This window comes from Scyliorhinus torazame, chromosome 16 (assembly GCF_047496885.1).
Source record: "Scyliorhinus torazame isolate Kashiwa2021f chromosome 16, sScyTor2.1, whole genome shotgun sequence".
Lineage (NCBI taxonomy): Eukaryota > Metazoa > Chordata > Chondrichthyes > Carcharhiniformes > Scyliorhinidae > Scyliorhinus > Scyliorhinus torazame.
The window spans coordinates 153,023,038-153,050,172 of NC_092722.1; the positions used below are offsets into that span (position 1 = coordinate 153,023,038).

The 27,135-nt window shown below is 44.9% G+C and overlaps 1 protein-coding gene across 7 annotated transcripts in view; it reads left to right on the forward strand.

Annotated features, from left to right (window-relative positions):
* Nucleotides 1-27,135, forward strand: part of ctbp2a (C-terminal binding protein 2a) — a 433,668-nt gene that overhangs the window by 378,824 nt on the left and 27,709 nt on the right. For all 7 annotated transcript variants that reach the window (XM_072479240.1, XM_072479239.1, XM_072479241.1 and 4 more), the window contains 2 exons: nucleotides 7,932-8,146; nucleotides 17,097-17,227. In XM_072479240.1, coding sequence (XP_072335341.1) covers nucleotides 7,932-8,146; nucleotides 17,097-17,227 — 346 coding nt within the window. The remainder of the gene's footprint in view (nucleotides 1-7,931; nucleotides 8,147-17,096; nucleotides 17,228-27,135) is intronic.

Here is a 27,135-nt window from a genome sequence, read left to right on the forward strand (position 1 = left end):
CATTTGCGGCGAGAAGCCCGTGGGGCCTCGTTAAGTGGACCAATTGAATGAATAGCCTTGCTGGGCTGAGCGCCGGGAAGCTCGAGGCAGTTCCCGCTCGCTACCACACTTCAAAATCTTTCCGGAGAATCGCGCTAGAGGGGTTGATATGAGGCTTGCATTTTATCAAGTGCTATCCAGTTGTTCTTTACCAAGATTCAACAAAGCAGATCATTCAGGTGTTTTAGGTGCCTAGCCTAATAATTTTGCCTGCCTTCCACCGAAAGGTGGACAGGAAGTTAATTTCCTTGACTTCATAAGGAACAGAAAATGGTTTGTTGCAGCTGCTTTTGATAACAAACTTTATTTACATAGATATGTGCGAGTACAATGTAACAAAATTCAGAGACGAAAGGTTGCCCAGATATTGGCTTCCTCACCTCAAAACAGGAAATGAAGCAAAGTAACTCGGGTTCAGTAGTTCTCTTTCGTGAAATTATCTACATTTATCACAATGTTAAGTGAGCTTTCAGCTTATCTGCAATCAGAGGATAACATGAGAGAGCTGTCATTTCAACAGTGTTGTATCCCTTTAAATATCTTTTGCGAGTTCTTTTTTTTTTAAACAGTACAGTCAATAGTAATTCATTTTTACATGGGAAACAATTATTTCCGCTGGCCTGTTCCAGCGCCCTTCTTTCAATTACAATAGCTGGAAGAGAGATTGCATAGATCTGTAACCTCCCCCACAGTAGGACCTTGGAGCCATTTAGTGCACTGGCCAGTAAGACACTGCTGAAGTTCCTTTTCATCAGTACTGTCATTTTCCATCAGTATTTTCTCAGCAAGCGGTGTTCTGAAAAGCTGTGAACTGACAACAGGCACCACACATCACACATTTTGATTGCTCTCTAATGTTGACTGTGAATTTGTGTTGCACTGTATTGGGTTTTTTTTTGTGTCTGATACATTCCTGGGAAGTGCCTTGGGATGATTTGCCATGCTAAAGGTGCTATATAGATGCGGGTTATCGTTCCTTCTCATTTTTTTTACTTGCGCACAGCCTGTTTATTGTATTGCACAGTCGCTTTTAAGATTGCAGCACACGCGGGTATCAATGCGCATGTTTGTCGCATTGTGCAGTATGTTCTGAACTGCTGAACCCCTGTGCACCCACGCAGCTAACATTGGTTATAAAGTGTTTGACCAAATCATTACAATCCAGGTTCAGTGCTCACTTAGATTGGATAAAAGGCCAGTAAAATATCGGTGTACCAGTTGTATTTTGTAATTTCTCTGCCACTACTGGTAGAAATGTATCACGCAAGTCATCACCACCCACAACATGATGCTTAGGAGTTCTATGGAGTAAGTTTAACAGAATTGCAGATGAGAATTTTGCTGACTAATTATTTTGATAATTAATTTTCTTAAGAATCCCGCCAGTATTCCAATACCGAGTGATGTTAACCAAGCTGAAAGGTTGCAAAATAAATGTATATTGGGTATCAAGAGCCGATGCAGACTCGATGGGCCGAATGACCTCCTTCTGCACTGTAAATTCTATGATAATCTATGATAATCTTGCACGTTGATCGTGGATATGGATGTCGAAAATATGTTCATAACAGCAACCACGGTGACGCAAATATCTTGCTGACTTTATCCAAGGAAAGTGAAACTATTCAGACCACAAAGATCCTGAGACCAGTCTCCCATCTGTTCTGACTTATCTGACCTCAGCCAGTTCACTGTTATTTCAATTGGCATCAGCCCCTGCTTTAAGCAACATGGGAACAGGAGTAAGCCCTTTAGTCCCTCAAACCTGGCCACCATTTGGTTAAATCATTGCATATTTGCACATAACTCCATATCCCTGTTGTTGCCCCATTAACCATTGATACATTTGGTTAACAAAAATCTATCAATCTCCGTTTTAAAATCAACAATTGAGCGAGCAGCAATTGTTTTTTGTGGGATAGAGTTCCAAACCTTCGACCCTTTGCATGCAGAAGATCTGGTTTTAATTTTTAGACTATGCCCACTAGTTCCAATCCCCATCCAACTGAAATAGTTTCTCTCAATCTGCCTTTCTATCCCCCTTAACACCTTGGAAAATTTGATTAAATCGTTCCTCAATCCTCTAAATTCCAGAGAACACAACCCCAGTTTATGTAACCTTTCCTCATAATTTAACCCCATGGAGACTTAATATTGTTCTGGTAAATCTACATTTCGCATTCTCCAAGACCGGTATATCCTTTTTAAGGTGCAGTGCCCAAAATTGCTTGCAGTAATCCAAGTATGGTCATATCGGATATAGCTGAAGCGTGACTTCCTAACCGTCTAGATAAAATGGCCAGCATTTCATTAGCATTTTCAGTTATTTCCCTGCCCATGATATTTTAATGACCTATGGACCTAGACCCCCAGATCTCTTTGGACCTCCATTGTCTTTAGCTTTTCACCATTCAGGAAGTATCCTTTTTAGAACCAAAGTGAATGATCTCATATTTGCTTCCATTGAAATCCATTTGCCACAATTCTGTCTATTCTCTTAATTGATCAGTATCCCATAGAAATGTCATGCTTCCATTCACACTGGTTACAACTCATTTTGTGTCATCTACAAACTTGGATATGAGGTTTTATATCCCATCATCTTAAGTCATTAATAAATATGGTGAAGAATTGAGGTTCCAACACAAACCCTTGAAGGACCCCACTAGTCAGTCACATTCTACCAATTGGACGTTATCCCTTGCTCTCTGTCTGTTGCTGCTCAGCCAGTTTCCTAACCAGGTCGGTAATCTTTTTATTTTTTATTCATTTATGGGATGTGGTCATTACTGGCTAGACCAGCATTTATTGCCCATCCCCAGTTTCCCTTATGAAAGTGGTGATGAGTTGCCGCCTTGAACTGTTGCAATCCCTGAGGTGTAGGTGCACCCACAGTATTGTTAGGGAGGGAGTTCCAGGATTTTGACCCAGTGACAGTGAAGGAATGGCAATATATTTCCAAGACACGGTGATGAGTGACATGGAGCGGAACCTCCAGGTGGTGGGGTTCCCATGTATCTGCTACCCTTGTCCTTCTAGATGGTGGTAGCCGTGGGTTTGGAAGGTGCTACACTGTCATGCTACTCAATATCCTATGGACAAGCCAGTGAGGGAACGATGCACTGTCGGAGGGTCAGTACTGAGGGAGTGCTGCACTGTTAGAGAATCAATACTGAGGGAGAGCTTCACTGTTGGATGATCAGTGCTGAGGTAGTGCTTCACTGTTGGAGGGTCAGTACTGAGGGAGCGCTGCGCTGTCGGACAGTCAGGACTGAGGGAGTGCTGCAATGACGGAGAGTCAGTACTGAGGAGTGCTGCTCCTCAGTATTGAGGCAGTGGAGTGCTTCACTGTCGGAGGCTCAGTGCTGAGGGAACGATGCACTGTCGGAGGGTCAGTACTGAGGGAGTGCTGCACTGTTAGAGAATCAATACTGAGGGAGAGCTTCACTGTTGGATGATCAGTGCTGAGGTAGTGCTTCACTGTTGGAGGGTCAGTACTGAGGGAGCGCTGCGCTGTCGGACAGTCAGAACTGAGGCTTTGGGGGGTCAGGAGGTGAGCTACTCACTGTAGGGTTCCCAGTCTTTAACCTGCTCTGATAACCACAGTATAAATATGGCTAGTCCAGTTCAGATTCCGATCAAAGATAACCCCTAGGATGTTGATCGTGGGGGATTCCACGATGATACTGTCATTGAACTTCAAGGGGCGATGGTTAGATCATCTCTTGTAGGAGATGGTCATTGCCTGGCACTTTTGTGGCATGAATGTAACTTGCCACTCGTTAGCCCAAGTATCATTGTTGTAACATAAATTGTGTTATTTTACCTTGGCAAAAATGGCGAATTGAGCATTTAAACATTTGTCACTCTCAGGAAGCCTATAAACGTGCTGATGCTAATACCAAGTTTGTACTTAAAATGTATAGTTTTGTAAGGAAACATATAGAAATATTTTACCTGCATTTGGTAGTTGGGTCACTGGCTTGTCCATAGGATATTGAGTAGCATGACATTGTGTCTAATGACCTAGTGATTACACTGCAGCTGTTCTTCTTTATCAGAAACTCTTCATTAAATATGTGTCAGGGCCCTCAGCTCGAGCCGTGACAGTTGTCCTAGTCATGCCCAATTAAAAATCCATTTAACCAGAAACTGCCATGACAACAAGTTACAAATGACATTCTAGTCAACAACCTCTTTCATGAAATTGGAAAAATATTCTTGTGGGGCAAGATAAAATGTTAATCTATTTGTTGGGAATATGATGCAGACAACAGAAGGAAACCTTTTAGTGCATCGTTCGTCTCTATCCTCTGTAGGTGTTGAAGTAGTGACACCTATATTATAGTATTAAAATGTGACCTTGAAATGCTGGCATTAAATGGGCAATGTCTCCTGAGGCTTATGGTGACTTAAATTAAGGACTTAGCAACGGATTTTATGGTTTTGTATTGTGAGATGAAAGCACAATGCTGGATTGCAGCTGTAAAATGATAGCGATGGGCCAGAGGGGCAGAACAGAATCACCTGAATGCCAGCTACTTCAGGTCACCTTGAAGTATTTTGTATTTTAAAAGGCTTCACTTTATATATTGTGCACATGACTCAAATCAGAAAGATGTGCACTGCAGCTTATAGAGGGCGATTGACATTATTCTTCAGCTAAATTCTAAACTTTCACCATTAGGTGAGAAAGCTGAGTTGCAGGATGATCAAATTATTTCAATAACTGTTTAATAAACCAAAAGGCAACTGTCTGCAGATGAACGTTATGCCCAGCAAATACCAAGATGTATCCTAATTTATAATCTTTGTGCCTTAAAATTATTTTATTTTCAAATATTGATTTTGTCAAAAATTATAGGGGGTCAAATTGGGTAGCCTCCAAAAATCAGGCATGGGTTTTGTGATTCAGTATTAAACCACATTCATTGGATATAATGTAGAAGTCATGCCAACTTCTTGCTCCCTGCTCAATAGAATGCTTGCAGCATGCAACAAGGTGAATCACTCGTTTCTTATTGGCGGTACCCATCAGCAGGGGGCACTAAATCGTAACTTGCTAGCATTGCTAAAAGCCTCTCTTTTGTGGGGAAGAGTGCAGGCGCAATGTGGCTGAAGCAGCTGTTGGCAGGATCTGGATCTGCAAAACAGTGAAAAATGGCACAATATGAGAGCGAGAGCGAGCTTCAGCAGTGCACTGGAGATCTTGGTGAAGAAGGTGGAAAGGAAGGAGAGATGTTCTGTAATCTGCAGGGGGCCAGGGGCCCTCCAGAGAAACGTTGAAAAGACAATGGGAGATAATCAGAGAATCATTGAATTTACAGTGCAGAAGGAGGCCATTCGGCCCATCAAGTCTGCACCAGCCCTTGGAAAGAGCACTAAGCCCACACCTCCAGCCTATCCCAGTAAACCAATAACCCCATCTAACCTTTTTGAACATCAAGGGCAATTTAGCATGCCCAATCCACCTAACCTGCACATCTTTGGACTGTGGGAGGAAACTGGAGCACCTGGAGGAAACCCACGCACACATGGGGAGAACATGCAGACTCCGCACAGACAGTGATCCAAGCCAGGAATCGAACCTGGTACCCTGGAGCTGTGAAGCCACAGTGCTAACCACTGTGCTACCATGCCACTACGGAGGTCAACGTCAGGCATCAAGCCAGGAGGATCTGGAGGCAGTGCCTCAAGAGGTTCAATTACCTCAAATGTGAAATCAAGCTCGCCAAATTCATCTTGGAACTGTCATATACTACCATTGCACCACTAGCCTCACACATTGCTCAAATCACCACACTCTATCACTCACCTACCAGGATGGATAACTGCATCATCGGGCCCTTGGTATTTCTCACGTTTACGACTCTCAGCTTGTAATCACTACCAGCTATTCGACCATGACAAGTCACATCAGCCAAACAGATTGCATGATATTCACTGACATACTTAAAGACAAAATAGTGCATAACTGGAGGTAGCAGAAACTAACTGGAGGGGTATGGGCATTCCTGCTTGTCTTAACTCCCTGGAAGAGATTATGCTGTTTATTATTGAGACCCTCATCCTCCCACTGAGGCTATGACCAACAGCACAGATGTAGCCGTTGAAGATGGTATCCTCCTCCTGAATCCTACACCTCACACCACACGCCCCCCCCGCCCTGTTGTGATTTACAAGCTGCAAGTGGTGGAAACATGCACCTTTTGTATTTCCCACCTCTCTACGATAAACCCTATCCTTGGCCTTTCGCTCCTTTCAAACACCCGAGAGGTGCAACCCAGCCAGGCAATGGAGGAATACCAACAAGACAGGGATGGTCAAGACATAGCACTGTCATTTGATTTTATACTCGCGGCCTCCAGTTCAGATATGGCAGTAGAATTTAGAGGATAGATTAAAGGTGGAATCTTCACATGGTGAGACAGCGGGCATGAATGTACCCAGAGTAGGGGCCAGGATAGTGTAGGTGCCAGTTCACTGGAGGGTGTTTCCGCTTGGAGAACCTGGACTTCAGTGGGGCAGTCTACAGCAGAACACTGATGGGTAGGCACAACAGAATGCTGGGTGCATTTGGGAACCTGCAGTTAATGGGATTTTTGGGGAACTTGGAACCCATCCTTTTCAGCAATGAAATGGTGACCAACTCCATGCACTTACATTGAAACCCAAGCATTTAGCAGCATCTGAGGGCCAATGTTGCACTTTCCATTGCAGCATAAGTAGCAGCCATCCAACATTTTGAGTGCTACAGTGAAAGCTCAGACAGCTGCGGTTTACAGTGTACAAAAGAGGCTTCAAGGGTCAATTCATCTATCCGTCCTCCAGCATGATGATGATGACCATCATCATGTTACAAAACGCTTCCCTGGACAATGACTTTGGCTCCATTGAGCACATGTCTACTGTCCTCAAAAGAAAACCAAATTTGTCTTCCCACCCCTGACACTCTGCTACTCCCCACGTATCCAGCCCAGACTGCTGCTGCCCATATCGAGACACAGTCACAGTTGTGGCCGCAACAAGTAGCTTATTTTAATAAGGATGTCCTCTCGCACACATTCCTTGCTGAGATTCAGGTAGGCAAATTTCTCCCTAAACGCCCTGAGCAAATATGGCTTGCCGGTGATGGTCATTCTTTCTCTCTCTCTCTCTCTCTCTCTCTTCCCCCCCCCCCCCAAACTCCCTGTTTATGTCCATGACCAAGATATTTTAGGTCACTAAGGGCACATATAGCAACCTAAGTATGGGCGCATAGACTCCATTTCTCAGGCATATGTTCTTGTCAACTTAATTATTCATTTTTTTCTGTGTTCCCATGTTCCTGTCACGCTGTATTAACCACATAGATAAATGAAATCTGCAGGCATCTTCAAGAATTTTGCTAATGCCTTTCTTTCATTGATTGGCCAAAATAACTGGGAGCATCACCAATTTTCTGTCCTTAATCAAGACAAAGTAGCTGGGAATATACCAAAGCTTGCTCCCTGCAGGAACTCTGGAAGTGTTAGCTGAGACCAGCAAAGCGAGAATCTATGATTCCAACACGTTGCTGCCAATTCTCCCACATTGGGATGTTTCTGCGCTGACTGTGTGACAGGGACTACTGGTAGTTCGCACTTGAACAAGAGTACCTGCACACTTAATAAGGTGGTTATTATCCCTCCGAAAATCTCTCTGCCTCTTTAACCTGCTTTTTAAATTTCTCCATAAAACCCACTATTTTGACTAAGCTTTTGATTATGTTGTTCATTTATAAGATTTTGCCTGATAATCCTGCTCTGAATGTCCTGAAATACTGCTTTGGTTGCATCAATCAGTGATATTTTCAGCTGACACTGTTGCTGACACACAAACTCTTAACACCATGCTCGCCTTGTGTTTTGCAGGTCGTGTCGGCCAAGCTGTTGCTGTTCGAGCCAAAATCTTTGGGTTTAATATAATATTTTATGATCCATATTTGCCTGATGGTATTGAGAGATCTCTAGGCGTTCAGCGAGTTTATACCCTGCAGGATCTGCTGTACCAGAGTGACTGTGTGTCATTGCACTGCAACCTGAATGAACACAACCATCACCTTATTAATGACTTCACCATCAAACAGGTAATGTACCTTTTATCATAGCTGCTGACTAACACATGTATCTGCGTGTTCCTAGAGTGTTCAAAAATATTTTCTAATTTAAATTTATGAATGACTTATAATGCAATATTATAGTAGGGGAAAGGTAAGGTTCCCTGTTCTATATACACAATGATCGCAGCTTAAACCGATGGCACTGGCATCCCTTGCCCTACTTCTGGTATTTCCCACCAATCAGTGGCTGAAAAATGAGTGTAACCTAGGCCATGCCGAAGGAAATATTGGTGCCAATGTAGGGCAAAGACACGGTGGCACCCGCTGGAATACTAGCTGTTTTGCCCTTTTTCTTGTGCCACAGATTGTTCACTCTCCCAAAACCACAGAATTGTTGTACTAAAGATCTTGTAAGACTGAAAAGCCCAAATAAGTCAAGGAAAAGAAGGCTGAGAGCAGAAGCTCATGGAGTACTTCTCAGGTATGTTCGGTAAGAGGGTGGATTCACATCCCACCTGAGTTGGATCGTGCCCATCGTGCACTCCAGCCAAGGACTTGTCCTGATGATCCACTGCATGCAGCGATGATGAGGTTCCACAGCTTCAGTGAAAAGGAGAGGGTTTTGAGATGAATGAAGGAACACCATTATTATAAGTGGGAAGGCCACTCTATCAGGTTCTATCAACACATGGGTGCGGAGCTGGAGAGTAATAGAGATGTGTTCAATGGAGCCAAGGCTGCCCTGTATAAAAGTGGAATCCGGTTGGTTTGGTCTCCCACTTCGGCTCAGAGTAACTTTGATGGGAAAATACTATTTTTTCGAGGCGCCAAGAGAGGCAATTTTCGGATTTTTTTTAAAAATCATTTACGGGATGTGGGCTGGTTCAGCCAGCATTTATTGCCCATCCCTAGTTGCCCTTCAGAAGGAGGTGGTGAGTTGCCTCCTTGAACCACTGCAGTCATCTGCAAACATCCCCACTTCTGACCAATTGATGGAAGGAAGGTCATTGATGAAGCAGCTGTAGATGGTTGAGCCTAGGACACGACCCTGAGGAACTCCTGCAGTGATGTCCTGGAACTGAGATGATTGACCTCTAAACACCACAACCAGCTTCCTTTATGCTAGATATGACTCCAACCAGCAGAGAATTTTCTACCTGAATCCCATTGATTCCAGTTCAGCTAGGGCTCCTTGATGCCATACTCGATCAAATGCCACCTTGATGTCATGGGCAGTCTCTCTCACCCCGTCGATGGATATGACTAATTATTACATTGTTAGGGTTTTTTCTTGTTCTTGTTGGAGTTGAATAGTTCTTGTTTAGATTTTGGTTTTGCTCTATGTGGGATTCTGTTTGTTATGGTAATATATAGCCTCCTTTTGGAGGGCAAGGTATATGGGGTCTTGGTATCTTGTCCTTTATAACTGTATTTTGTTATCTCTGGTCAGGATTCTCATGCTGACATAAGAGTCAGTTCGCGGGTGAAGTTTTGAAGGGTTCTCTGCAGCTCATTATAGTTGTTTTTTAGATACTGAGCTAAGAGTTCTTTGTTTGTTTGGGTTTGTTAGATGTAGACCTTTTTTTGAAAATATTTTTATTGTTTTTTAACATTTTATACAGAAAACAAAATAATGCAATATAATGAGAACAACAGAAACCCCCTAACCAATACTGCCAACAAACACACCAATCATTCAAAGAATAGCTGACGGTAACCAAATCTTTAATGCAAAGAGCAACCAGACCTCATCACTTGTGGAACCTCTCCATGCACCGCCCCTCCCCGCCCCCCTCAAAACAAGCTTAACTTTCTCCAAATACAGGAACTCCATCAGATCCCCAAGCCATACTAAGGCACTGGGTGGAGAGGCTGACCTCCACCCCAACAGGATCTGCCTGCGAGCAATCAATGAGGTGAAGCCTAAAACGTCTTCCCCCGCTCCAGTCTGCAGTTCTAGCAAGTCCGACACCACAAACGTGGCCCCCAGGGAACTGGGCTCCAAATCCAAGTGCAAGATTACCAACATAGTGCTGGAAAACGACCCCCAAAATTTCTGCAACTTAGGGCAGGACCAGAACATACATACATGGTTAGCCAGACCTCTCCCACACCGCTCGCAAGTATCATCCATCCCCTCAAACAATCGGCTCATCCTCGACCTCGTCAGGTACGCTCTCTGCACCATCTTTAACTGTATTAATCCCAGCCTCACATGTGACACTTTACACCTCAACCCCGCCTCCAATACCACCCCCAGCTTCTCCTCCCACTTGGCCTTAGCCCCTTTCAGTGACACCGTATCCTCGTCCAAAATCTTCCCATAAATCGCAGAGATGATACCCCCCCCCCCTCCAAGCCCATCACCAACAACACACCCTCCATTAACGAGGAGGGAGGTGTCACTGGAAACATCAGGAAAACCTTCCTTGCAAAATCTCTCACCTGCATATACCTAAAGGCCCCCCACCCCGAATCCCAAACTTCTCCTCCAAACCAGTAAACCGCACTTCCAAAAATAAGTCCTTCATTTCCATCATCCCCACTTCTCCAATCCCCAAAACCTAGCATCCAGTCTCGCGGGCTCACATGCATGATTTTCTTTCATCGGCATCAGCTTTGATCCCGCCCCCAACTTAAACTGCTGCCGAAATTACGTCCATATCTTCAACATGGCAACCACCACTGGACTACCCAAGTTTTTCCCTGGGGCAAACGGGAGTGCGCCATTGCCAGCGCCCAAAACCTCGACCTCCTACAAGAGGCTGCCTCCATCCTCACCCACATCGCCTCCGGCTCTCTACCCCAGCCCCGCACCTCTCGCCGTTTGTCGCCCAATAATAATACATTAGATTCAGAAGAGCCAAACATCTGACTGTTGCCCTCTCTGAAGCACTGTCTTCCAAACCCTCACCACCTTACCTGCCCAGACAAACGACAAAATCAACCGTTTCACCCCATAAAAATGCCTTTAAGGGCAGCACGGTGGCGCAGTGATTAGCACTGCTTCCTCACGGCGCTGAGGACCCAGGTTCGATCCCAGCCCCGAGTCACTGTCCATGTGGAGTTTGCACATTCTCACCGTGTTTGCATGGGTCTCACCCCCACAAGCCCAAAAGATGTGCAGCGTAGGTAGATTGGTCACGTTAAATTGTCCCTTAATTAGAAAAAAAAGAATTGGGCGCTCTAGTAAAAAAATTTTTTTTTTTTTAAACGCCTTCGGCAAAAAGACCGGTAAGCACTGGAATAAAAATATAAACTGCGGCAAGATATTCATCTTTGCCCCCTACACCCAGCCTGTCAATGATAGGGGGGAGGCTGTTGCCCCTCAACAGATCTGCCGTGGCCCTCCCCATCAGGCTCGTAAAATTCAATTTTCAGAGCCGAGCCCAAATCCTGAGCCACCTGCACCCCCAGGTACCTGAAATGAGTAGTCGCCACAAGAAACAGCAATCCCACCCCCCCCCAAGGCCAGCTCCTGCCCCTGGAGAGGAAACCAAAAAGCACTCGCTCTTTTCCAAATTGAATTTGTATCCCGAAAAAGCCCCAAATCACCTGAACAGCCCCATTACATCCCCCACCATGGGACCCGGATTCTAAAGATGCCACAAAAGATCGTCAGCATACAGAGACACCTTATGCTCCACCCCCTCACTATCATCATCCACTTATCCGAGCACCTCAGCGCAGTGGCAAAGGACAAACAAAAGGGGGAACACGGGACACCCCTGTTTCATCACCTTTTGCAGCTGAAACCATTAATTTCCATTTTTAAGGAGTTAGTCACCGTCCGCTGTTATGGGAATTTGGCATTTGGCATTCTCTACAGTTTGTTTTGCCTTTCATTTTTACTTTTATGTTAAAGTTAATTAGGTATTGTGTATGTTTTGCTTTTTTGTTTTTTCTCTTCTATTGCATATATCTGTTTGATTGTTTCAGGTTGTTTTGATTAATATGAAAAAAATTCTATAACATATTTAAAATAAAAGTTTGAGAATGACATTCAAACTACTCACTCCCAATGCCAGACAATGGGATGGGGTCCAAGGAGAGAAATGTCTTTCAAGATAATGATGAGGGGTGATACAAAATTATTAACAAAGTTAGCAGTCTGTGAGAGTGCGTACACGTCATTTGGCATTCTCTACAGTTTGTTTTACCTTTCATTTTTACTACTTTTTAATTTGACAACTTTTTGTAATGGGTGCTATCTTTGAATGGACTAAAAGCAAAATAGCAAGAGGCTTATTTATTGTGAGAACGTGAGGACATAAGAAATAGAAGCAGGAGTAGGTTACTTGGCCCATTGAGCTTGTTCCACCATTCAGTAATATCATGGCTGATCGGTTTGTGGCCTCAACTCCTGCCTGGACCACCACCCTTCATCCTAGTCCACCCGTCCCCCTACCACCCACACGCACACACACGCCCCTGAATATATTCCGTGATCCTGCCTGCACTGCTCTCTGGAGTAGCTAAATCCAAAGATTAACAACCCTCAGAAAGGAAATTCCTCCTTGCCTCGGTTGAAAATAGGAGACCCCTTATTTTAAAACTCTGTCCCCTTGTTCTGGATACTTCAATAAGATTACTTCTCATTCTTCTAAATTCAATCCAGGAATCAACCGAGTAAACATTCTCCAAACTTCCTCCAATGCAAGTAAATTCCTGCTTAAATAAAGAGATCAGCTGTATGCATATCATGGGCTGGATCCTTCGATTTGCAGACGAAGTGCTGACGCCGGCGTGGGAACAGTGGCGTTTTACACCAGAAAAAATGGCGCAAACGCTGCACTGATCCTCCGTCTGGTGGTGGTGGGGGGGGGGGGCTAGCAGCCATGCAGCGTAAAGCCCCCAGCTTTACCTGTAGATATGGTTGGAGAATTGCCGGATCCAAGGCCGCGCATGCGCATGCCGGTGGCCTGCAGCAGCCACGCCGTGCAACATGGCGCCGGCCGCGACCGGACCCGGCCTGCCAGAAGCTGCCCCCCCCCCCCCCCCCCGGAACGTGCCTCGGCCTCCCCTGCCAATGGAACGGCGCTCTCCCTTCCCCCCCCCCCCCCCTCGACTGTGGTGGCGCTGGACTCAGTCCGCAGCCGCCACGCCGGGTTCACAAAATTTTCCACATAATTGGGAACACAACCCATCGGAGGTGGAGCATCAGGGGAGGGCCTCAGGTGACGCCCTAAGGCCATCCCGACGGCGCGCGGTGTATTCTTCGACTACACCATTTTTGAGGGGGCGGCACAAACGGGGATTCTCCAGCCGATCGCCGAACTCAATTTGGGCATCAGCGACCGGAGAATTATGCCCCATATTTCTTTTAAAACTTGTGTTGCTGAGGGCTTGTTTCATTAGAAAAAAGGGTTTTTCGGGGATCAGTGCACAGACTCCAGATGGTATCTTGACTGCTCTGATTAAGAATAGTTTCAAAAATCTGTAAATCTGAGTTGGCAACTTGTTGTTTACTGATGCAGCTATTGCCACCCCCAAGCACTGGCTGAACCCTACCACTGGGATTATGTTACTCATTAGTAGGAATGTTGTTCCCTATATACTATTTAAGAAAGAGCTTATATTTTGCACTTTATCCCAACCTTCGGATATCTACCATTCAATGAACTGTTTCTGACATGTAGCCGCAGTTCTTTAAGGAAATTAAGTGATAATGGATTATTACTTTTTTGCCTTGCCCATTTTTGCCCAGATGATAGTGATTCATGCTGCATATAGTTTAATTGGCCACATGGTAATTGGTCATATGGCAGCCTGCGACAACTCTGAGGCTGAACCCGGCGGCAAACCAGTTTTCTGCAAGAATCATCAGACCGTAGTAAAGATGCCCCATACCTTCATCCCGCTTCTTTCACTATTGAGCACACCGTGCTATACACTCAACTAGTTTAACTATTGAGCACACCATGCTATACACTCAACTAGTTTAACTATTGAGCACACCATGCTATACACTGAACTAGTTTAAAATTGAGCACACCGTGTTATACACTGAACTAGTCTAACTATTGAGCACACTATTATACACTGAACTAGTTTAACTATTGAGCACACCATGTTATACACTGAACTAGTTTAACTATTGAGCACACCATGTTATACACTGAACTAGTCTAACTATTGAGCACACCGTGTTATACACTGAACTAGTTTAACTATTGAGCACACCGTGTAATACACTGAACTAGTTTAACTATTGAGCACACAGTGTTATACACTGAGCTAATTTAACTATTGAGCACACCGTGCTATACACCGAACTAGTTTAACGATTGAGCACACCGTGCTATACACTGAACTGGTTTAACTATTGAGCACACTGTGTTATAAACTGAACTAGTTTAACTATTGAGCACACAATGCTATACACTGAACTAGTTTAACTATTGCGCACACAGTGCTATACACCAAATTAGTTTAACTATTGAACACACCGTGCTATAAACTGAATTAGTGTAACTATTGAGCACACAGTGCTATACACTGAACAAGTTTAACTATTGAGCACACAATGCTGTTCACTGAACTAGTTTAACTATTGAGCACACGGTGCTATACATCAAACTACTTTAACTATTGAGCACACAGTGCTGTATGCTCAACTAGTTTAACTATTGAGCACATGGCACTATACACTGAACTAGTTTAACTATTGAGCACACAATGCTATACACCAAACTAGTTTAACTATTGAGCAGGCAGTACAATACATTGAACTAGTTTAACTATTGAGCAGGCAGTACTATACATTGAATGGGCAGCACAGCACAGTGGGTAGCACTGTTGCTTCACAGCTCCAGGGTTCCCTGTTCTATTCCACACTGGGTCAATGTCTGCGTGAAGTCTGCACGTTCTCCCCATGTCTGCGTGGGTTTCCTCCAGGTGCTCTAGTTTCCTCCCACAAGTCCCGAAAGACGTGGGCCAGGATTCTCTAAAAATGCGGCTACATGTTGACTCCGGCGTAAACACCGGAGTGTTTCACGCCGGCGTCAATGGGTCTCTTGGCTCAGCGATTCTGTAGCCCACAGGAGGCCAGCACGGCGCCAAAGTGCTCCCTGCACTGCTCGCCGCGGGTCCGCACATGTTTGCGATGTCTGGCCGAGGGTCCGCGCATATTGTGCGCCGCACAAAATGGCGGAGCCACACAGCGGGCCGGCGCGGACGAAAGTAGGGCCCCCCCCCCAGATCGCGCACGCCCGCCAATCGGTGGCCCCGATCGCGGGCCTGGCCGACGTGGAGGTCCCACCCCGGAGACTGATTCCCCCCGCCCCCCACCAGGATGGCCAGCGCAGCCGCGACACCGAGCTCCCTCCATACGTGAACCACGCTGGCTGGAACTCGGCCGGTCGCCGGAGAATCGCGTCCCGGCGTCGGACCTGATCGCGGGACTGAGGCCCCATTCTCCGTTCCCACGCCGAGTGCTATTTCGGTGCAGAGGCTCTGAGAATCCCGGCCGTGCTGTTAGGTAATTTGGACATTCCGAATTCTCCTTCTGTGTACCCGAACAGGTGCCGGAATGTGACGACTAAGGGCTTTTCACAGTAACTTCATTACAGTGCTAATGTAGGCCTACTTGTGACAATAAAGATTATTATTATAGTTTAACTATTGAGCAGACAGTGCTATACACTGAACTAGTTTAACTAATGAGAAGACACTGTACTAGTTTAATTATTCAGCAGACGGAACTATACAATGATCTAGTTTAACTATTGAGCACGGTGCTATACACTGAACTAGTTTAACTTGCGCAGGCAGTGCAATACACTGAACTAGTTTAACTATTGAGCACACCGTGCTACACACTGAACTAGTTTAGCTATTGAGCACACGGTGCTACACACTGAACTAGTTTAACTATTCAGTATACAGTGATATACACTGAAATGGTTATACACATGCAATGCTATGCACTGAACTAGTTTAACAATTGACCATACAGTGCTATACACTGAACTCGTCTAACGATTGAACAGGCAGTGCTAGACACAACTAGTTTAACTATTGAGCATGCAGTGCTATACGCTGAATTAGTTTAACCCTGAGCTGTTTTGTTTCTGAGTTATACTTTCAGTCAGTTTCACAATAGGCATGACAGAGATTATCATTGTTAATCCATCATTTAACAATATTTTTGTTCAAAACTTCTGTATGTGTGAAAACAAGTTTGCCTTATTTGTCAGACTGATCTGAAATATCACTCAAAAGTGACTGCTGACCAATAATATTCAGAGAGAGTCAAGGCAGTTTCTGTAATTTGAACGGCTGAGCTTGAGTAAGGTTGCTCCACACTGAAGAGATTCTCCTATAATAACTTTGTTGCACAGTGAGCTAAATTTAGGCATTTATTTTGACCTATGCTTCTTAAATAGATACGATCACACATGGCACAGTGGTTAGCACTGTTGCCTGACAGCATCAGAAATCCAGGTCGAATTCCGGCATTGGGTGACTCTTTATATGGAGTTTGCACATTCTCCCCGTTTCTGCATGGCTTTCCTCCGGGCGCTCCGGTTTCCTCCCACAGTCCAAAGATGTGCAGGTTAGATGGATTGGCCATGATCAATATGTGGGGTTACGGGGTTGGGGTGTGGGCCTAGGTAGAGTGCTCTTTCAGAGAGTTGGTGTCGGCTCGATGGGCTGACTGGCCTCCTTCTGCACTGGAGGGATTCTATGGGTCTAAACGGTTGGAGCAGTAAGAAAGCCTTGCATCAAATGTCACAGAATCCTCTGCTAAAGTCACGTGTCTGAAACATTCCTCCTGTGGTTTTGGTTTGTTTTTATACTAAACTGTGATTTGATTGACTTCTTGATTTTAAAATTGTTGGACAATCTTCACGGTATTTCTGAACTTGTCCTGTGAGGTATTCCGTTTCACCCTGAGTGACTCCAGAAATCATGTGAAGACAATGGTGCAATTCAGCGTTTAAAATAAACTCTTTCTCTGCTGCTTGGTTCCCAGATGAGGCAGGGAGCATTTTTGGTGAACACAGCCCGAGGAGGATTGGTCGATGAGAAGGCTTTAGCTCAGGGGCTGAAAGAGGGAAGAATACGAGGTGCTGCTCTGGATGTTCACGAGAGTGAGCCCTTCAGGTAAGATGCACATACACTTTAGTAAACGCAGATATGAGGATATTGATCCACACGGTACAGTATGACAATTCCTCAAGGGGTATCAGGATGTGCCTTTGTAATCTTTTTTAAAAATATTTTTTATTCTCCTTTTTCACATTTTCTTCAAAATTTACACCCACCAACAAACAGTAAACGGTAACGAATACAATGTCATTCCCCTTATTACCGACACGATCCCACCCTCCCACCAATCCCTAAACAATGGCCCGCATGCCAACATAAACATCAAGTAAAAAACAAAAAGGAATCCGGAATTGCCCATATTTGCCATTAATATATATAGTCCCCCCCTCCCCCCGCTAATATTCAAGGCCATCTAATACCCAAAACTGCACAATGAAGGACGCCCATGAATTGCAGAACCCCCTCCCAGAAACGTCCTCTCTCAAACACCTCACCCAGTATCGGTCCCCTCCCCCAACTTTTCCTAAACACATCGAAACCTGTTCTACCAGGCTCTGATGGCCGCAGCCCTTCCCACCACCTCATTCCCGTTCACTGGCCAGCTTAAACTAGCCAGTGTGGAGGCCCCTGCCCAGGCCTCACTCCCCTCCAATCCCCTCCTCCCTGCCCAGTCCCAGGGAAACAAAGAAATCCCCTTCAACACACAACTCCAGTGTAAACATGCAAACCCCAAAGAACCATCATTATAAAGGAAAATCCCAACTTTTACCTTGTCCAAATAGACAACGAAGACTCATTTAGCACATATAACAACATGCAGTGAAAAAAATAAAGCTACATACAGTCCTACAAACCCACTACCCTCAGTACAAGACCAATCCTCAGTCCCATTTCTCAATTCTGCCCCAGGCCTCCTGTTTTCACAAACACCTCCCCCGCTTCCACCGTCTCAAAATAAAAGTCTTTGGATTTGTAGGTCACTCTCAATTTAGCTGGATACACTATGCCCTACCACACCCTGCTGTTATACAGTGCCGTCTTCACTCGGCCGAAGGTCGCCTGCCTCCTCCAACTCCACAGTTGGTATATGCTGTTATATGCGTATACCAGCTCCAGCCCACTGCACATCATAGAATTTACAGTGCAGAAGGAGGCCATTCGGCCCATCGAGTTTGCACCGGCTCTTGGAAAGAGCACCCTACAAGCCCACACCTCCACCCTATCCCCGTAACCCAACAACCCCATCTCACCTAAGGGCAATTTAGCATGGCCAATCCACCTAATCTGCACATCTTTGGACTGTGGGAGGAAACCGGAGCTCCCGGAGGAAACCCACGCAGACATGGGGAGAACGTGCAGACTATGCACAGACAGTGACCCAAGCGGGAATCGAACCTGGGGACCCTGGCGCTGTGAAGCCATAATGCTAATCACTATGCTACCGTGCTGCCTCCCACTTCTGTTTTGTCGTGGTACCTACGGAAACAAATAGTCACTGCTCTTGGCGGCTCATTCACCTTTGGTATAGGCTTCAACGTCCTATGAGCCCGATCCAGTTCGTACCGAGAGGGATCGTCCCCCTCCCCCAACAGGTCCGCCAACATCTTGGCAAAATACTCCGTCGGCCTCGGGCCCTCTATCCCTTCGGGCAGACCCACTGTCCTCAGATTTTGCAGCCTAGATCTGTTTTCTAAGTCCTCCATTTTGGCTCGCAGACCCTTGTTGGTCTCCACCACTCTCCTTTCCCATCGAGGTGAGTAGATCACTGTGTTGTGACGAGGCCTCTTCCACTTCCTTCAATTTCTCACTCTGCTCCCGCACCTCGGCCGGTGCTCTCGATACCGCCGCCCTCACCGGGACAATCGCCTCCTCCACCAGCACCTTCAATACCGCCCCCATCTCCTTCCTCATCATCTCCATGTGTTTTGCGAACTGTATTTCAAGTTCCACGACCATCACCTCGGTCATCTTTTCTGCCGTGAGCAGTGCGGCCTCACCTGGCGACCCAGCCTCCGCCTTCCTTCCAGTTTCTGAGCCGACCCTTCCACTAGACGGCGAACCTTCATTAGCCCCCTTTCTCACGGCAGCTTTCCTTTGGGTTTTGAACATCTTTCTTCCTTATGTCTTCCTGCACTTAATTAACCAAAAATTGTCCCTGGGACCGGGCATTAAATTCTAAAAAAATCAAGCCTCGAGCAGAAGCCCTCCCATGTGCGACCTCCCCCTACATGCCACCACCGGACGTCCGTGGCTTTGTAATCCTAAGAATCCCTACATTAACTTGATATTCTGAGGCTTTTGTAAAACTACATCATGGTGGCAACAGGCAATGTTTGCAAAAACAGAAGTAATCTACACAGCATTTTTTTAAATGCAGCAAGCAAATGGATTCCGCACAGTGAACCGGTCCAGTGGTGCAGGTGACATACAAACCATTGGTGTTTTGCTCTTGTAGTTTGTAGTTTGATCTGTCTCCAGTACAGAGGGATCTGGGCCTAAATCACAAAAATTTAGGATGCAAGTAAAGCAAGAAATTAGGACGGCAAATGGAATGTTGAATTTTATTGAAAAGGGAATGGAGTATAAAACCAGTGAAGTCTTCTTACAGTTGTACAAGACATCGGTAAGATCGCACCTAGAGTACTGTGTACAGTTTTGGTCTCAGGAGGGATATATAGGTTGAGCATCCCTTATCTGAAATTCCGAAATCTCGGAAATCCACACATTTTTTTCCCCGAGCGCCGTCGTGACGTCACGAGTGGGAAATCCCAGACGACTCTGTGAAGGCTCCCAATGCAAATGAGCCCCAAATGCACAGGTCCCAACTCAGAAATCAGAAAGATAGACTTGCATTTATAATGCACATTGCACTATCTCAGGATATTCCAAAGTGTTTAACAGCTGTCTTGTACAATAGGGGCTGTTTAGCACAGGGTTAAATCGGGGGCTTTGAAAGCAGACCAAGGCAGGCCAGCAGCACGGTTCAATTCCCATAACAGCCTCCCCGAACAGGCGCCGGAATGTGGCGACTAGGGGCTTTTCACAGTAACTTCATTTGAAGCCTACTTGTGACAATAAGCGATTTTCATTTCATTTGTTTTATTCAGCTAACCACATACATTTTACAAGGTAGTGTAAAACGGTGCCTGGCTCGGGGTATTTTATAAAATCTGGTGTTTCATTTTTCAAGGCTTTTGTGAATATATCAGAATGGCAACATAAAGGTGAGATTGGTAAATGTCTGGAACAGGAAATTAGCTTTCACATGAACAGGAACAGGCCGTATCACCCACTCGAACATTATATTCCGAAATCCGAAAAATTCCAAAATCCAATACACATTCAGCCCCAAGCATTTCGGACAAGGGATGCTCGTCCTGAACTTACATTGGAAGCAGTTCAGAGAAGTTTCACAAGGCTGATTCCTGGGATGAAGGTGTTGTCTTGTGAGGAAAGGTTGAGCAGGTTCGGCTTGTATTCACTGGAGTTTAGAAGAATAAATGCTGATGTTATTGAAACATTTAAAATCTGTTGACAGGGTAGATGTTGGGAGGAGATTTCCTCACACGGGGGAATTAAGAGTTTTGTAAGTATGGGCTGGTAGTAGCAGTTTCACAGTAGCACTTTCCAGAAACAGGATGCCGCCGTCAAGGCAAAAAGCCATTCTGCCTACCAAACAAATGAGTAATGTGCTAGATGAATTTAATTGCCGTGCAATGCCTGGTATGTAAGCCATACGTCCCTTCGACAGGCGCATTGTATCAAACAATATGTCCCTTCGGCTGTTCGCAGTACTCAACCAGTCCATGCTTGCAAAACTCAGAATATAATGTCTAGCATTAGATGTGATTCTGCAATTGTGCAGCTTTCGCTGACCAATTCTGAGTGTGCTAAGTAGGGCTCGCAATGTGGCTCATTATGCTTGTTAAAAGTTATACATATTCATTCGCAGGAACCTGCCTTCTGCAGCCAAAAGGAATATGTGCAGGCATTGAGCCTTAATTGAATTCAAATGAAAATGAAATGAAATGAAAATCGCTATTGTCACAAGTAGGCTTCAAATGAAGTTACTGTGAAAAGCCCCTAGTCGCCACATTCCGGTGCCTGTTCGGGGAGGTATGTGAATTGAACCCGCACTGCTGGCTGCCTTGGTCTGCTTTAAAAGACAGCTATTTAGACCTGTGCTAAACCAGAATTAAACAAAAGCATGGGAGACAATAGTTCTCTGGCACATTTTCCATGACAACACCTCGACCAATTGGCGTCAACTTGCCAATCAATCAGCACTTTTTTTGTCCTACATTATAAATTGTTGCTCCTTTTGAGATTTGGCATTTTTGCATCTGTCCTGTTGAGTGCAGAACGAAAAGCTTTGACAGCATGTCTGTTTTTTTCAGCATTTATCAAATTCTGTACCACCAAACATTACTGAAAGGAAGGACATTGGCCAGGCAACGGCAGGCATTCAAGGAACGAATAGATGAACTCCAAAAGTTGTTTATTCTTATTTGGCGCAAGAGTAGAAAGGGAACTGTGACCAAACCATGGCTTACAAGGGAAATAAGATAATATTAGATAATAAAGAGGCATACAAATTAACAAGAAAAAGCAATAGACCTGAAGATTAGGAACCGTTTTAAATTCAGCAAAGGCAGACCAAGAGACTGATTAAGGGGAAAATACAATTTGAAAGTAAACTAATGGGGGACATAAAAACTGACTGTAAAAGTTTCTATAGGTATGTAAAGAGAAAAAGATTGATAAAAACTAATGTAGGCCCCTTACAGTCAGAAATGAGGAAATTCAAACAGGGAACAAAGGAATGACTGAGGAACTAAATTTGTACTTAAATGAAGTTCTGAGAAACACCAGTTTCAGTGAGAAGCTGAAGGAAATTAGTATTCGGATAAAAATGGTTGTGGGAAATTAATAGAATTGAAGGCGGATAAATCTCCAGGGCCTAATAATCTTCATCCCAGACGACTTAAGGAAATGACCCCAGAATTAGTAGATCCATTGGTGGTCATTTTCCAAAATTATTTGGACTCTGGAAGGTTCCTACAGATTGGAGGGTAGCTAATATAATCCCCCTATATTTTACCCCTCTAAAAGGGAGGTAGAGAGAAAATAAGGGACAATAGACCAGTGAGCCTAACGTCGATAGAGAAGTTTCTAGAGTCCATAATCAAGGATTTCATAGCACAGCATTTGGTGTAATCAGATAAAAGTCAGCATGGATTTGCGAAAGGGACATCATGCTTGATAAATCTACTGGAATTCTTTGAAGACATACCTGGTAGAGTTGACCAGTGAGAACAGATGGATGCGGTTTATTTAGATTTTCAGAAGGCCTAGTATGTAAAGTTAAAGCACATGGGATTGCGGGTAGTGTTTTGAGTTGGATATAAAGCTGGTTAGCAGACAGGAAGCAAAAAATGGAATAAATGGGTCCTTTTCAGATTGGCTGGCAGTGACTAGTGGGGGTAAAAGCAAATTACTGCGGATGTTGGAATCTGAAACGAAAGAGAAAATGCTGGAAAATCTCAGCAGGTCTGGCAGCATCTGTAGGGAGAGAAAAGAGCTAACGTTTCGAGTCCGAAGTCTCTTTGTCAAAGCTAACAGACAGAGAAAGTGGGAAATATGTATGCTGTGGAGTGAGAAAGAAAGATGAGTCATAGCCACAGAAACCTAGGGGAAAGAGGCTAATGGCCACAGAAACCAAGGGGAAAGAGGCTAATGGCAGTCCCCAGAGAGAACAAAAGATGTGAAAGGTCAAACAGCAGGGAAACTAACATCAGAGGATGAACTGTAGATCTGGGGGGAGGGGAAGGGGGAAGCAAAGATGGGAAAGGTGAAGGAAAGGTGGATAAGATTGGGGGGGGAAATTAAATATACATTAAGAAAGAATGAAATGGTAAAAGACAGTTAAAATGAAATGGGATGAAAACAAATGGGTCGAGGTGGGGTAGAGCTGATCATCTGAAGATGATCTGACTAGTGGGGGCACCGCAGGGATCTGTGCGAAGACCCCATATTAATGATTTGGATGAGGGAACTAAATGTATTATCTTAAAATTTGCATATGATACAATGTTGGGTGGGAGGGTGAGGTGTGAGGAGGATGCAGAGATGCTTCAGCGGGATTTGGTCAGGCTGAGTGAGTGGGCACATGCATGGCAGCTGCAGTATAATGTGGATAAATGTGAGATTATCCACTTTAGTAGCAAAAATAGGAAGGCAGATTATTATTTGAATGGGTGTAAATTGAGAAAGGTGGATACTCAGCGAGACCTTGGTGTCCTCGTGCATCAGTCGCTGAAGGTAAGTGCACAAGTACAGCAGCCAGTAAAGAAATGGTATGTTGGATTTGAGTATAGGAATAGGGATGTTTTACTACAATTCTATAGTGAATTGCTGAGGCCACATCTGGAATAACGGGCAGTTTTGGTGTCGTTATCTGAGGAATGATGTTCTTGCTGTGAAGTGAGTGCAGCAAAGGTTTACCAGGCAGTTTCCTGGGGTGGCAGGACTGTCATATGAGGCGAGGTTAGGATTATATTGAAGTTTAGAAGAGTGAGATGGGATCTCATAGAAATTTATAAAATTCTACAGGATTAGACCGGGTAGATTCCAAAAGAAAATTCCCAATGGTGGGGATTCAAGAACTGTGGGTCATAGTTTGAGGACTGAGGTGAGGAGAAATTTCTTCACCCAGAGAGTGGTAAATCTGTGGAATTCGCTACTACAGAAAGTAGTTGAGGCCAAAAAGTTGTGTAGTTTCGAGAAGTCATTTGATATAGCTCCTGGAGCTAAAGGAATGTGGGCAGTGCTGGCTAGGCCAGCATTTATTGCCCATTCCTGAGGGCATTTAAGAGTCAACCACATTGCTGTGGGTCTGGAGTCATGTAGGCCAGACCAGGTAAGAACGACAGATTTCCTTCCCTCGAGGACATTAGTGAACCAGGTTTTTTTTTTTACGACAATCGACAATGGTTTCATGGTCATCCTTTGACTTTTAATTCCAGATTTTTTTTATTGAATACAAATTTCACCATCTGCCATGGGGGGATTCAAACCTGGGTCCCCAGAGAATGACACCAGGTCTCTGGATTGCAGGTCCAGCGACAATACCACTACACCACTGTCTTCCCTTGCATACATTTCTATGTAAACGACTGTTTGTAAAATATTTAATTCCATTGATTGGATTGGATTGGATTGGATTTGTTTATTGTCACGTGTACCGAGGTACAGTGAAATGTATTTTTCTGCGAGCAGCTCAACAGATCATTAAGTACATGAGAAGAAAAGGGAATAAAAGAAAATACATAATAGGGCAACACAACATATACAATGTAACTACATAAGCACCGGCATCGGATGAAGCATACAGGGTGTAGTGTTAATGAAGTCAGTCCACAAGAGGGTCATTTAGGAGTCTGGTGACAGTGGGGAAGAAGCTGTTTTTGAGTCTGTTCGTTCGTGTTCTCAGACTTCTGTATCTCCTGCCCGATGGAAGAAGTTGGAAGAGTGAGTAAGCCGGGTGGGAGGGATCTTTGATTATGCAGCCCGCTTTCCCCAGGCAGCGGGAGGTGTAGATGGAGTCAATGGATGGGAGGCAGGTTCGTGTGATGGACTGGGCGGTGTTCACGACTTTCTGAAGTTTCTTGCGGTCCTGGGCCGAGCAGTTGCCATGCCAGGCTGTGATGCAGCCTGATAGGATGCTTTCTATGGTGCATCTGTAAAGGTTGGTAAGAGTCAATGTGGACATGTCGAATTTCCTTAGTTTCCTGAGGAAGTATAGGCGCTGTTGTGCTTTCTTGGTGGTAGCGTCGACGTGGGTGGACCAGGACAGATTTTTGGAGATGTGCACCCCTAGGAATTTGAAACTGCTAACCATCTCCACCTCGACCCCGTTGATGCTAACAGGGGTGTGTACAGTACTTTGCTTCCTGAAGTCAATTACCAGCTCTTTAGTTTTGCTGGCATTGAGGGAGAGATTGTTGTCGCTACACCACTCCACTAGGTTCTCTATCTCCCTCCTGTATTCGGACTCATCATTATTCGAGATCCGGCCCACTATGGTCGTATCGTCAGCAAACTTGTAGATGGAATTGGAACTAAGTTTTGCCACGCAGTCGTGTGTGTACAGGGAGTAGAGTAGGGGGCTAAGTACGCAGCCTTGCGGGGCGCCGGTGTTGAGGACTATTGTGGAGGAGGTGTTGTTGTTCATTCTTACTGATTGTGGTCTGTTGGTCAGAAAATCGAGGATCCAGTTGCAGAGTGGGGAGCTAAGTCCTAGGTTTTGGAGCTTTGATATGAGCTTGGCTGGGATTATGGTGTTGAAGGCGGAGCTGTAGTCAATAAATAGGAGTCTAATGTAGGAGTCCTTGTTTTCGAGATGCTCTAGGGATGAGTGTAGGGCCAGGGAAATGGTGTCTGATGTGGACCGGTTGCAGCGGTATGCGAATTGTAGTGGATCAAGGCGTTCTGGGAGTATGGAGGTGATGCGCTTCATGATCAACTTCTCAAAGCACTTCATTACGACTGAAGTCAGGGCCACTGGTCGGTAGTCATTGAGGCACGTTGCCTGGTTCTTCTTTGGTACCGGTATGATGATGGTCTTCTTGAAGCAGGTGGGGACCTCGGAGTGGAGTAGGGACAGGTTAAAGATGTCCGTGAATACCTCTGCCAGCTGGTCTGGGCAGGCTCTGAATGCACGACCAGGGATCCCGTCTGGGCCCGTCGCCTTCCGAATGTTCACTTTCAGGAAGGCCAATCTGACTTCGGAAGCTGAAATGGTGGGTATGGGTGAATTATGGGCTGCTGGGGCACTCGCCAGCAGATTGTTGCTTACCTGCTCGAACCGAGCATAGAGTGCATTGAGTTCATCGGGGAGGGGTGCGCTGCTGCCAGAGATACTATTCGGCTTCGCTTTTTAGCCCGTTATGTTGTTTAGTCCTTGCCACAACCGCCGAGAGTCTGTGTGACTCTAGCTTGGTTTGATATTCTCTCTTGGCATTCCGGATGGCTTTGCGGTGGTCGTACCTGGATTTCTTGTATAGGTCAGGGTCGTCTGCCTTGAACGCCTCAGATCTGTCCTTCAGTAGGGAGTCAATCTCGCGATTGAGCCATGGTTTCCGGTTGGGGAACGTACGTACTGCTTTCTTTGGCACGCAGTCATCCACACATTTGCTGATGAAGTCTGTGACGGTGGTGGCATACTCATTTAAGTTGGTCGCTGAGTTCTTAAATATGGACCAGTATTTCCCAATATTGTTAAATATTGCAACAACACTGAACATTGACTAGTGCGATCCAGTCCATCTGCTCCCCACCCAAGATGAATTTCCATCCTATATTTTCTGCATTCTGTCGGAGGTAATAGAGATTACTCATTTCACCTGAAAGTAAAGTCCAGAGTTTAACCAGCTCTTACTGGTTCATACAGATTCACTGTGTGAGCCTCCAGCAGTGTTTTCTGTTTTTGACAGTCTGCACTACAAATCTAATTAAGGTTTTACGGTGTAATTTGTGCTATAACATAATCAAATTTGTTTGGTGTTGTATTCTGACCTATCATTTTAGCTGTGACACTTTAGCAGCACCTAAATACCACTTCATATGCATCAAGGATATTCTAGAAAACCAAGCACAATCATTTTGTGTCAATTTGCAGGATTCTAATCATCTGGTTTCAGTGCAAAGCTGAAGGAAATGAACTTTTTTTTTTGTACAGGCATATTGTGACAACCCTTAGTTGTAGACAGTTTCAATGCATGATGACCTGCGTTGTTTATCTGAAGAGATTCAGTGAATAAACTCATCTAACATTGAAGGAAGCCTGGAATCACCACAGTTCTGCGTCAGTCTGGTGACCTTGTTATGGGTCAGGGTTTAGAGAACCCCAAAGTGTTTCATGGAGGTCACCTGACCCACAACCTTTAATAGATTATGGTATG